This window comes from Hyaena hyaena, unplaced genomic scaffold, assembly GCF_003009895.1.
Source record: "Hyaena hyaena isolate Hyena2069 unplaced genomic scaffold, ASM300989v1 scaffold_213, whole genome shotgun sequence".
Lineage (NCBI taxonomy): Eukaryota > Metazoa > Chordata > Mammalia > Carnivora > Hyaenidae > Hyaena > Hyaena hyaena.
Window position 1 is genome coordinate 2,185,327 of NW_024080843.1, and position 13,269 is coordinate 2,198,595.

Below are 13,269 nucleotides of genomic sequence, written 5' to 3' on the forward strand. Positions count from 1 at the left end.
GAGAGATGGGGATGAGTGAGAGGGAGGGATTCCCAAGGGGCAGGAGAACCTTCGAGTTCTATTATCTTGTTTGTAATGATAGTTTCATGAAGGTATACATTCATCAAAACATCAAATAGTACAGTTTTTTTAAGGTTTTAAAAAAATAATCTCTGCATTCAACGTAGATCTCGAACCCACAACCCTGAGATCAAGAGTTGCACACTCCACCGACTGAGCCAGCCGGGTGCCCCCAAATAGTACATGTTAGAGATGTACAGTTTGTTGTATGCCAATTACATCTCAACTAGGCTTTTCTAAGGAATGACTTCAAGATAATAATGCTATGATTTGGAACTGAAACGAAAAGTTCCCATTTCCAGAAAAGCAAGGAAATCGAGCATTGGGACATAAGTTTTATATTAGGGAAATCAATATTCATTAGAGGGAGATTGACCACAATCCCACATTTTCTTGCAGAGCAACAAGCAACAGCTGTAAAACACCTAAGGCAATGATGCTCTGTTATGCTTTAGCACTGAGAATAGGTGCTAATGATTGCTGATTTTAGGCTAAGGAACACAAGTGAAGGGAGGGTAAACAGCCAATTCTCTGAAGACAGAGAAAAGAAATTTCAAAGCAAAGAAGAGTTGATGTGAGCCATCAGTGTGAAATTCTGCCATTAAAGTACTATAACATCTTTCCTTTGTTAGAGTCATCTAAAATAAAGAGGCATCTTACAATCAATATTGTGTTAGATTCATTGACTTCAGGCCATGGTTGCTCTGGGACCTCATTCTGAGGCAGAGGGCCGGGTAGGGAACTAGAAGGACAGGACAGAGCCTTGGGGCTTGGCATTTCCCACCAGGCCTTTCCTTTTAAGACAAGAAAGCCTGAGAGTCCTTGGCTCTGCCCCATCACCACGTTGTAACTAAGGAATTCATTACCATATTCCGCCCCCATGTGGACACCTTTTAAAAGTGCAGTCCTCCCTCCAGCAGGAGATTCGTCAGGGCTGGAAGTCAACTTAGAGTCATCTCCAATCCCTTGTTATTTTGTTAGATGTCTCTGGCTTTGCACAGATCACATAGTGAGTTAGCCATAAGTATTTCTAGATTTTTCAGGGTGACTCTAGAATTGTGACATGCATGATCAAAATCCTCAAATCAAACAATCATGGAATTACATGGGTCCCATGTCATCACTGCTTTCAGTAAGGCCCCTCCTCGCAAGCAGCAGTGGGCACAGCAGAAGCATCACCAGCTTGGGACTCACAGACCTGTGTCCAGCCCTGACCCTGAGAAGTTACTCAACACCTCTAAGCCTCGGTTTTCAAGTCCATAAAGCACCAATATACTTCAAAGAGTCGGTGCAAGGATTAAACAACATAGTATATGTCAGAGGCTGTAAGTTCAAATGCCTCTGAGGTCAAACAGGTCAGTGAAGTCTGGTAAACTAGAGGGCACAGCCCCTTTCTAAGGAGAACATCCCCTGTTCTGTTCCAGCCACTTGCTATGGGCCTAGTGTTGCCATTTAAAAAAAAAAAAAAAAGTTTATTTTTGAGAGAGAAAGAGAGAGAGAGTGGGGAAGGGGCAGAGAGAGGGGGCGACAGAGGATTCAAAGTGGGCTCTGTACTGACAGCAGAGGGCCAGATGCTGGGCTCGAACTCATGAACCGAGAGATCATGACCTGAGCTAAAGTCGGACGCTTAACCGACTGAGCCGCCCAGGCGCCCCCCCAGTATTGCCAATTTTTAAAAATATTGCATAGTCCTAACAAAAGATATCAGTGGTATTTATTGTTCAACCTCTAATGTGTGTACAGTGTCTGGGAGGTGATCAATTATGGTGATGGTAATTGTTGTGGTGGAAACTTCACAGGACCCGTCCCCATACATTATTTCTGCCAGGTGACAGAGTCTATGCAAGATGCTGTGTTTACAAGGGCCAGTGAACCCCAGCCCCTATGACAGCTCCCCTCGGGAATCAGGGAGGCTGTGCGACCACACTGGAACCCAGTCTAATGCACAGGATCTCCAGCCTTGGTTCCTACTGAAGATTCCACCACCTTCTGGGAAGACACAATCTCTAAAGTTAATGCTTTTAGCATCTAATTTCTAGCTGGCATCAGAATTGCCACACATTTTACAGAGATTTTTTTTAAAATAGATTGTTGGTTTGCACTTAACCACTAAGGATTTTTATTTGTTTTTAAACATGCTGAATCATAGTCCGCATTGTTTTCGGCTAATAATAAGAGGTTTCAAATATCATCTAGGCTTCCTGGGTGTCACTGACTTTAAAAGTTCCTACTTCCATCCCCCTTGACCTGCCCCACCAATATCACCAGTGGTCTTCTTCTTACCAGGATGCCACGCTTGAGTCCTGCTATTTCTATTTATGCAGGGAATGATAAAGATCTTAGTTATTTGAGTGGCTTTCCCCAAGCCCCACCCCCCACCCCAGGCTCGTGTAATGAGGCATTTGGGAGGGGCCAGCCCAGCCCACCTTGATGTGGGTGCACGGAGCAGTATCAGAAGGACCAAGGATTTGGAGAAAGAGCATAACGTTTGTTGAGTTCACGAAAACCTTGCATTCAGGAGATCCTAGCTACTAATTGTCACCGTAAACGCAGCAGAATTGAACGTGTAAGCCACAAGCTTGGGTGTGTAACATTTGTGATCTTTAGAATTTCTAAACTTAGTTTGTGACCTATCATCCCACCCTGATATATACAAAGTGCTTACAGTGGTCTTGAGACTCCTTATCATCACTCAGAATTCATTCCAACCACACAGACATTTTACTGTTCCTTGTAGACACTGAGCCTCCTGACTCAGCCTTTGCACCGGCTGTTCCCTCTGTTTGGAACACGCTTCCTCCAAATATTCACAGGCCTCACTGTTTCTCTTCACTCAAATTCCTACATAACTGTCTCTCTCAGAATGTACATCTGCTAACCCTGTTTAAAGTAGCATGTATACCCTTTACCCTGCTTTTCTAGCATTTATCACTACTTGGCATATTTATATATTGTTTGGTTGTGGCCTGTCTTTCTTAACTAGAACCATAGCTCTTGAGAGGAGCAGCTTTATTTGTGGATTTGGAACGTAGTGCCTAGAATTGTGCCTGGCACATAGTAGGTGCTCAATAAACATTTCCTGCATTGTTTCGCAAAGACCAACCCCATTACTTCCTCCATCGATGTCTATTTATGATTCAGACAGAACAAAGCCTAACGTATTATTTTCCTCCAGGTTTCTAGGGTGACATTTTTTGGGAATGCAACATTCTACCAGGATGCACTTTGATAATGAAAAACTCCAGCATTCCTTCCTAGACTGGTTTTGTCACTGTCCCGGTCTCTTTGACTATTTCTGGCTGTGTGCCATGTTTCTGGGAAATTACACAATAGACGTTTCCATGACTATCTTTTTGTTACAAAAGAATAGACTACTACCTGCAAATGTCTGTCTCCTGGGTTTCTCTGTGCACTCAAGATTTTTCCCTGTGGTATCTGCTGTTAAGTGTTAAACCAAGGGTTTGCCAACCTCCTCTTCCCTCACCCCTGCCCTGACTTTGTCTAGGTTTATGCCCAGACACCTTGTATTTTTCAGATGTGGCTTGTTGTGACTTGCGCCTCACAAGTAGATGATGAAATTACCTTAATAAGTTGTGAACAGCATTTTAAGAGACAATAGAGTAGGGGCGCCTGGGTGGCTCAGTCAGTTAAGCATCTGACTCTTGATTTCAGCTCAGGTCATGATCTCATGGTTTGTGAATTCAAGCCCCATATTGGGCTTGCAATGACAGCACAGAGCCTGCTTGGGATTCTCTCCCTCTCTTTGCCCTTCCCCTGCTCCCTCTTTCTCTCTCTCTCAAAATAAATAAATAAAACTTTAAAAAATGGAACAGAGGGGCACCTGGGTGGCTCAGCTGGTTGAGTATCTGCCCCTTGATTTTGGCTCAGGTCATGATATCACAGTTCATGGGGTTGAGCCCCATGTCAGGCTCTGCACTAACAGCATGACGCTTGCTTGAGCTCCTCTCTCTCTCTCTCTCTCAAAATAAATAAATAAAACTTAAAAATAGAGTAGAAAATATTAAAAATGTTTCCTCTTTGACACTGTGGGACATAGTCCAAAAAGTTTGGGAACACCACTCTGGCTTATATACACTGAAAAAACTTTTAGCATTATTTTTCTCTTTAGTTGTCTTTAAAATATTCTAAAAGGAGAAATTTGGGCACTCCTGGCCTCACAGTGGGCTTGTGTTAAGTTGTAGAAAATGAACAGCCCCCTTTTAAAATATCCCCACCAGCAGTATGAGTGGTGGGCACACCTATTCTTTTAATTGTATCTGTTTCATGAAGCAAATATACCTGGGTCACTAAAAATGGCAAAAATTCTTTGCGTGAACATTCCATTTAAACTCCTGCACTAACAGACTTGATCAACCCCAGCATGGCTGCCTAAGAACACACAGCCCTCCTTTTGTGTTTCTGCCCGGAAAAGCTCAAGACTGTCAAAAGAATTTAACCATCTGTTCTAACCAACACCTGATGATAGCTCCCTGACCTCCCTTTCTTAGAGCATTTACTAAAAAGGGTTTAGGATTGTAAACCCTTTCTCTGTCCCTTTGAGATGTATATGTATGTATCTCTTACAACCCAGAAGTGTCATTCTCAAGGACCTGATAAGGCATCCTTTGAATGTAACTATCAGGAAGTACAGCCTCTGTCTGCCTGTGTCTGTAGGAAGATAGAACCCTAAGTTCAACACTGCCAGCCAGCAGACACAGCAGGGCTCATCACATTCACTGACCAATGCCTTGTAATGTTTCACATCCTGGCCTCTACTTCAGTGCCCACCAGCTCCCCATCCCCTCCCCCTTCTCAATCTTCCCTTTAAAGCACTTACTCAGCTGTGCACAAATCAGAATGGGGCTCAGCTCCTTCTCTACTGTCAGTAGTTACTGGATAAAACCTGTTTTTTCCACTTTAACTATGTCCAGCTTTATCGTTGACAACACGTACACACACACACACACACACACACACACACCGCTCCTAAGGATAACACTGCTTCTCAAGGACAGCTGAATTCTGGCATCCTCATTATCCAGAGCGTTGCCCCTTTTTGTGCTTATTTCCTGGTATCATCTCTAAGTTGTCGGTGAAGTCATATTCCACTGTTCCAGCCTGGTCTGCGATTTCCTTTAGGAAATTCAGAGCCATGTATAGGATGCTTTCCTTGTAAGGACAACAGTTGGGGCTAAGAGATCCAATTCTCTGTCCCCACAGGGAGTTTCTCCATCCACTGCCAAACTTGGAGGAACCGGGTTAGTTTTACTAAGGGAAAAGGAAAGTTTCCTTACTCACAAGCCTTAATATGTAGCCAGGAAGTCTCATATCTTCTTTTGCTCTTTCTCCAAACTTCAGAAATCAGGAGACCCTTAGTGACGCTTTGGTGCTGGGACAGCTACAGGTCAACAACACAAGAAGGATAATGAGGTTTCTATGCGTGGAGACCCCAGGGGACACAGCAGGTTAGGGACCAGATGGATGACTGGATGGGGCAGGTATGGGTGTCTAGGTAGCCCGCCATGCAGGAACCACAACGAAGGAGCCATCAGAGCACGCAAGAAGGAAAGGAGGATCCCTAGGTGTTAGAAACAAATATGGAAGTGGAAACCAGAGTGACTGATAATCAGGCAGGCTGATACTGGGCAGCTTGGGAGTGGATGGGACCTGACCCAAATCAGTCCCTAGCACCGAGGGGACAGACAATGGGACACGAGCCATAGAAGGCAGGGGAGAACTGAGATCCTATATGAAGGCCACATCTCCAGTGAAAAGGGGACTGGCCCAGAGGATGCCGCACACCAACAGAGAGCGCCAAGAGCCAGGAGAGGGGCCAAGGAGAGCCGGGCACATGCCAGGCCCTGGCCAGGCTGCCCAGGCATCAGATTACCACTCACTTCGATCCAGCAGGGGGACTGGAGGGCTCGGCAGTGAGCTTAAGGTCAAAACCCCATTTCAACTCACAGCTGGTGCACTGGTTGTCAGATCTATTGCCCAGGATTAACTCCAGAACACTTCCCACCGGTGAGATGGGGCTATGCTTCCCAAGGTTTTCCACCCAGGGTCCCCAGAGCAGAGGAGCCAGCACCTCTATTTCCTGGTAGGCCCACGAGGAATGCTATAAAGCTATTCATGTGACCCCACCTTTCTTTAAAACCTCAGATTCTCCTTTTCAGAGATAGAGGATCTTTGTATTGTAATCCCAAAGAAACTGAATTGATGACAAATTCTCCAGTGGCCGAAAACTACAGCTCACTGTCTCTTATGCCAAGTTCCACATGCCCTGATTTGAGACAGACAGTTGGTTAAGGCTCCAGAAACAACACAGTGACGTTGGTGAAGGCAGGATTGAGAGTCAGAGCAGAAATCAGAAGCCTAGAAGGGGGCTCTGGTAAGAAGGGGTAAGGCAGGCAAAACAAGAGTCATAGAGTTTGCAGGTGGGTTGGTAAAAAGCATGCTCAAAGAGGCAACAAGACTTTAAGGAGGGAAAAGCCATCTAATCTTTGCCATTCTACCTACAGACCACCTCTAATCAATTCTACCCTATGATTTTATCGAAACCCTCTTGAACCAACTGAAATGTTTTAAATATCCACCTCCTAAATTCATTTCTAGTCTGATACCACTAACTCATATCAGTCAAAACAAGCAAAAAAATTCACATATTGATTGTATATAACATAATCTGATCCATTCCACACACATTTTTTAATAAATACAAACTTTATTTGTATACTTATGTATAAACAATATCCTTAGTTTGATCATTAAAAAAATACAGATTCATATAACCCAAATGCTTGAAGGACTTAGTCAACTAAATGTTGCTATTTTTACCTATAAATATGAAAATTCAGCCTGCCAAAACTGGTTTTGCAATAGCCATATTTGAGATATTTGTGGATTTCCATGAAGGTTGACTCTTCAGATTATGAGATCTAATACAACACTCAAATCAGATATTAAGGGAAAAAACGATTTTGCACCCCCAAGTTAGAAACTTACATAAGAAATTCCAGTGGCAATTGCCCACTTTGAAAATTCTAACGAGTACTTTTCTTTTTCAAAATCAAATAGGATACATAAATAACAAGAGTACCTCAAGTGCTTTTATAAATAGCAAAGCTATACTTTCACAGCTTCAAGCAAATGACATTTGTATTTCCCTGAGAGCTTAGTTGGAGTTCAAGGGCAATATGTGAGTGTGTGAGTGTCTATGTGTTTCCTGAAGCCACTGATTGCAGAATGTGGGGAACGCTAAGATAAGAACATGTATCTGTTGATATTCAGGTGAGCTTAGCTCCCCGCCCATTTCAGATCAGTGTGGGAACTGGGGTCCCTTAACCTCTCCTACAATTTCCATCCCAGCAGAGCCTCTGGGCCTCATTCTAAATGCAATAAAATAGGAGACCCTGCCAAGCAGCTCAGAGGCCCCCCAACAAGTGGGGCTGGCTGCCAGTCCTGCTCTCATTTATGCCTCTCTTCTCCTGGAACCCACTTCCTCGAAACCCCTGTTCCTTATTCTCCCCTTACCCTTCTTGAGAATGGAGTCATGCTCACAAACTCTAGGGACCATGATAACACTTTCTAGACCTGTATCCTTAAACCTGACCTCTTCTACCTCCTCCTACCTCCTCCTTTTCCTCCCGGCCAGGGGTGCTCTGCTCATTCACATGACCTGTTTCAAGATCCAGTCGGCTACACCAGGATGTCCCACATGCCCTGCATCAGTCCCAGAGCCCTTTGCCTCCAGCTCATCTGGCACCAACCTGCCTCATCCCCCTGATGGTGGTATGGGTACGACAATTACACAAACTAGACTTCTAGACTTATCTGTAAATGGAAATTAGATTTTAAGAGCTTCCATCCCTGGCTAGTGCCTAGAAGCTTAAATCCTGATATGCTTATAAACTTTCCTTGAATTGGTTGAACTCTTCTCTCCCTAAAACTACTGGCTGGCAGCCTTAACTGCAGGATTCTGTGTTGTCTTAACAGGTGTACCTGTCTGCCAACCTATGTCATTATTGAAGATCTCTCTTGAGGGCCAGGCATCTGAGATTTTACAGTTCACTTGCATATCTGGTGACATTAAAATTACATAGACTCTGGGGCACCTGTGTGGCTCAGTGGGTTAAGCATCTGACTTTGGCTCAGGTCACGATCTCATGGTTTATGGGTTCGAGCCCCACATCAGGCTCTGTGCTGACAGTTCAGAGCCTGGAGCCTGCTTCAGATTCTGTGTCTCCCTCTTTCTCTGCCCCTACCCCACCCATGCTCTATCTCTCTCTGTCTCAAAAATAAATAAACATTTTTTAAAAATGACATAGAATCCTTTCCTTGACTTCATTTATGTATTCTGAACAAGTCTTGAAACTTGGGTCCTGCAATTAGAAGCAGATTTATAACACAGAGATCCTGAATTCTTACTTTCCCTGAGTAGGGCTGATCCACTGATGGGCACAAAATTTGTCAATTGCTCTTATCAAAAGTCCTCCATGACAAGGAGCATTCTCTTTCTGAGGGGATCTCTCTGCAAATGCCACTGATGTTGTCATTGATAGCCTTTATGGAAGTTCTTCCCTAAAGTCACCTTTGGAAAATGATTCCTCCTACAGCTCATAAATGGTTTCTGAAGACGATCTCAAAGGAAGTCAAATATGTAAGCAATGGCCACATCATTGATCTAAGAGTACAGCTTCCCAAGAAGACCACTGAGAGGGCAATAAAGACATGGATGTAACCTCATAACTTTGCAGACATATCATTTTTCTCTAACTTGATCAAAAGAAAAATTATAATGTTGACTTGTGGCCTGTTTATCTGTTTGCTGAATGTTTCAGGGAGTGGTTATCTTACTCATTGGTGTCCCCAAGGCTTGACAAACAGAAAGAACTCTTTGGATGTTTGCTAAATTGAACTAGATTAAATTGTTTCTGTTGAAAGCTTTGTTAAGGTTATTAGTACTCAGGAGTAAGTACATCACTTACTATAATGTGTTCTAAATGTCCCTAGATATGTTTGTATTTTCTTATCTTATCGTTTGTAGCAGGGAGCTGAACTGTCACACCTGATTCTAAGGCACAGAGCTTTTCACACACCAACATGGGTTTATATTTATCCCCAATGATCTAAGCATACACAGAAATCTCATGTGTAATGTTCCAAGTCCTTTTTTCTTTATCAGCTTTGAACTTTGGCTTCTTCTAACCGTAACTTTTCTATGAAAACTCAACTCACTATAAACTCTAATATCTCTACTTCCCAAACTGTTCCAGAAGTACAAGCACAATATGCTGCATCTGACATGAAATAAAACTCTGTTAAAGAGATTTGAAATCATATGATGAAAATAAAACACATTGGGTAATGCAGTTACTATGTTGCTATCATTGTTGTTGCTCTTTAAGTACAGCACATGAAACAGGATCTCTTAATCTGTTTCCCCAACTTGGGGATTAGAATGAATTTCCAGTGAGCTCATTTGAAAGCTCTATCAGAGTGAAGGACAGACTCCATTCCTTGAGTCAAAATTGTGCCAAACTGAACCAAAAACCGAATAATAGGGCTTAAAAGGATCCTGAAAACTAAGGTTCTAGGAAGGTGGGGCTCAGGGACATGGACTCAAATCACAGTCTAAAAAGTAGAAAATATACTGTCAAGAAGAGTCAGCCATTCTTGCGGTGGCCAGCAGTGTAGGGGTGCTTACATTAAAGACACAACAAAACAAAACAAAAGAAAACAAAACAATAGTATTCTGAGTCTCTGGAAAACTCTTTTCAACATTGCAATACAAGTGTTGGACATGAAAAGTCCAGGGCACTGGACGGTGCTGAAGGTACAATTCTGTCTGGCAATAACAGTTCTAGTCCAAAATGCACCTCGGTGATCATGAAAAAATAGAGGTTTTGATGGGTGAGAAGTCTTTTATCTCTTTCAAAGCATATAGGTCACCCCAGACCCATCTCCCGGTCCTGTCAGATGCAACATTTGAAACACTCTTAACAAGGAGCCCAAGGCGCTAACACCAAGAATGCCATATGGTTTAAATATAAGAAAAAAAAAAAAAAAAAAAACTATTTCCCCGCCTTGCTGAGTGAATCCTTTAGCAAACTTGTCAGAACAAAAACTGAGCCCATTTTAGTTTGTTGTTTCCTACTTGGAAATAGGCAGCCAGAATCAGCACTGACCTTGACATTGAAAAGACCTGAGGTTAGCCTCTTGGCTTCCTACTTATAACCTGGGTGACCGGGGGCAAAGCACTTGGCCTCTCTGAAACTCAGTTTTCTCACCTGTAAAAGAGAAGTGATAATGTCCAGTGACCAGGTCATTGTGATGGCTAAATGAATTGGTACACAAAAGTGCTTGGCACATAACCTGGCATGGGACAAGTGTGTCCTGAATCTTACAGATTACTCTTCTTCCCTCCTGAGGTAGGTCGCACAAACATTCCTGGCTGGTGTCCTGAAGGTGTGACTTCCAAAAGGAGCCCCCATGTGGAGCCGCGGGGAACCCAGGTGTATGGCCTGTAGCTCAAGCCCAGCCTGCTGTCTGAAGTGGGACGAACCCAGGAGACAGGTGAGGAGGGAGGTCTCCCGGGGCCCCGTCCAGCGCCCCTCGCCATCCGCAGTCACACCGACACGGCTCCGGGCACGATCCTCCGGATGTGTGTGTAAGACTTCCTGATGGTGACGCTGCCATGGTGCGAGACCCCCCGGGGCAGGACGCACTCCTCCGTCAGTTTCTGGGCCTCCGGGTCCCAGCACAGCACCGTGGCGATGACCTCGTTCTTTTCGTCCCGCCCCCCAGTGATGTAGAGGCGGTTGTTGCAGGGCGCGATGCCGCAGCTGGCCCTCTCGTGGCTGAGCTGGGTCACCAGGCACCAGCTGTCTTCCAGGGGACTGTAGGCGTAAAGCGCTCTCATGGCCCCTCCTGAAGAGGAAGGGAAACACGGTGGGCATCTCACTGTTTTTCTGGTTTTCTTCCCCTTTAACCACAAAAATTCTACTTCTGCTAGATCAAATCTACCCTCTTGCCAATGGAAAGAGGAGATTCGTGGCTCTCCAGAAAGCTCAAATGGATACTAGGAAAAGCACGTCTCATGCTGGAAACACTTCACAAAGCCCCTTAAACTCTGCTGTCAGGCACTAATCAGGATCTCAAGGACGTTTGTCTTCACGTGGTGCCAAAATGTACCCTAAGACTGCTCCCTGAAAGAAATACCACCTGGTACAGCTGGTGCATTCAGCTCATGACCCCAGCTCTGCCACATTTTTATTGAAACCATGTGCACTGAGACCGCAGTGGTTATACGACATCAAAAGGATCATGCTCATAAAGCACCTGCAGAAGGCCTGTACAGAAGCTATCAGTACATGGCAGTGACTAGAGGTGGTGGCATCTATTTGTAGACTGAGCATGACCTGGGACGCCAGCCCATTACCCATCTGAAGATGAGCTTTGAAGTCATGAGGCTGACCATAACACACTGGAAACCTGAAGCAAGAGAGAGAAGGGGTTTTTCCTTAATCTGTTCCTGTATTCTGCCTCTGGGAAGCCTGCTCTGATTGGCTCTGGTTTGCTGAAGTTACATATCTTTGGCATCTCCTTAATCAGTAATTCTCAGTCCTTGGCTGCACACGAAAATCACCTGCACATTAGAAACACCTTACACTGTGGGGGCGCTTGGGTGGCTCATTCTGTTAAGCATCCGACTTCAGCTCAGGTAACAATCTTGAGGTTCACGAGTTCAAGCTCTGCGTCACGTTCTGTGGTGACAGCTCAGGGCCTCGTGCCTGCTTTGGATTCTGTGTCTCCCTCTCTCTCTGCCTCTCCCCTGCTTGTATTCTCTCTCTCTCTCTCTCAAAAATAAATAAAACATTTAAAAAAATAAAAAGAAACACCTTCCACTATAGACATGCATCCTCCCTCTCATTCTGATATAATTGCATATTTTTGTAAAAAGCTCCACAGGTGATTCTAATGAGTAGTTGGTATTGAGATCCATCATCTTTAACAATTACATGCCAACTGTGGTGTGGCTAGTCAGACTTTCTTTGTGGCTAAATGCATCTTTTCAGAGCCCCAAAGCAAATGGAAAGAGTAAAATTCCCATGAACACAAAATAAGAAGTAATGATAGCTACCATTCACTGGTCACTTACTGTGTAAGTTTCAATGTTCATACATTTGCGAATGTTTACAACACACGTTGTTCCTGTAGCAGCATCTGGCGCCTCCACTGAGCCCTCCTGTCAGTCTATTTTGTATGTCCCCTGAACATGAGCTGTCTCTGTGTCCAGTACGGCAAGGCCTGGACCAATCCCTTCTCTTCCTTTTCAACCTCACCCACATCACCCGGGAATCCATGTGAGTTCCCAGGAGGGCCTTATCTGATCTACCTGCATGGCTGCATGGGTGGGGGACCTCAGATAAATAAGGTGCCATTCATTTACTTACCAACAACATAGATGCGGTCCCGGAAACTGACTGCATTGATGCATTTAGCCTCCACCGGCATGGACGACTTTAAACTCCATTTATTGGTTGAAGGGTCATAACACTGAGTCTTGTCTGTGGCCAGTTTCCCATTGGGCCCACCCCCAATCACATAGAGCTTCTTCTTATGGCTGGTAGCTGCGAAGGAACTGACGTGGACAAGAAGGGGTGCTGCCTGTGAAGGTAGAGGGCATCAGGAGAAGCTGTCAGTCACACAGCTCCCAGACTGCTGCACTGGCTCACAGGACACAGGCCAGGAGCTCGAGAACACAAGCCTGGGAGTCCTTTGCCTGAAGTCACAAGGTCTGTGGGCTTGACTCCCCTTGAAACACGTGGTCAAAGCACTCATTTCCCACCCTCCCTGCAGGCTCCGACAGGCTAGAACAGGTTCCAGTGTTGGATGTTTCCAGCCTGTTTCTCCCAGAGTCCAGCTACCAGGGGAGGGAAGGTGTACATAGGAAAAAGTGTTTATACAGATGAAACTAGCCACTATTAGAGGAAACTACTTTCTCAGACATGCATATTTCTATCCATTCATGTGTTCCTTCATTCAAAAAATATTAACTGTTGTGGAAACTAATTTGACAATAAACTATTTGTAAAAAAAAAAAATATATTAACTGAGTGCCAACGATGTGCCACTGTCCTTATTGCATATAAGCAATATATGGGATAAGGTGGCCATAGGTAAGCAGACTCCCACTCTGGGGCAGCA

General features: G+C 44.4%; 1 protein-coding gene across 1 annotated transcript in view; it reads right to left on the reverse strand.

Moving 5' to 3' along the window:
• Window positions 1–8,339: 8,339 nt before the first annotated feature.
• The window catches only part of KLHL6 (kelch like family member 6), a 59,629-nt gene continuing 54,699 nt past the window's right edge, over window positions 8,340–13,269 (reverse strand). Inside the window, exons 6-7 of the mRNA XM_039242316.1 lie at window positions 12,516–12,729; window positions 8,340–10,989 (exon numbers count right to left, since the gene is read on the reverse strand). Coding sequence (XP_039098247.1) covers window positions 10,688–10,989; window positions 12,516–12,729 — 516 coding nt within the window. The 3' untranslated portion in view covers window positions 8,340–10,687. The remainder of the gene's footprint in view (window positions 10,990–12,515; window positions 12,730–13,269) is intronic.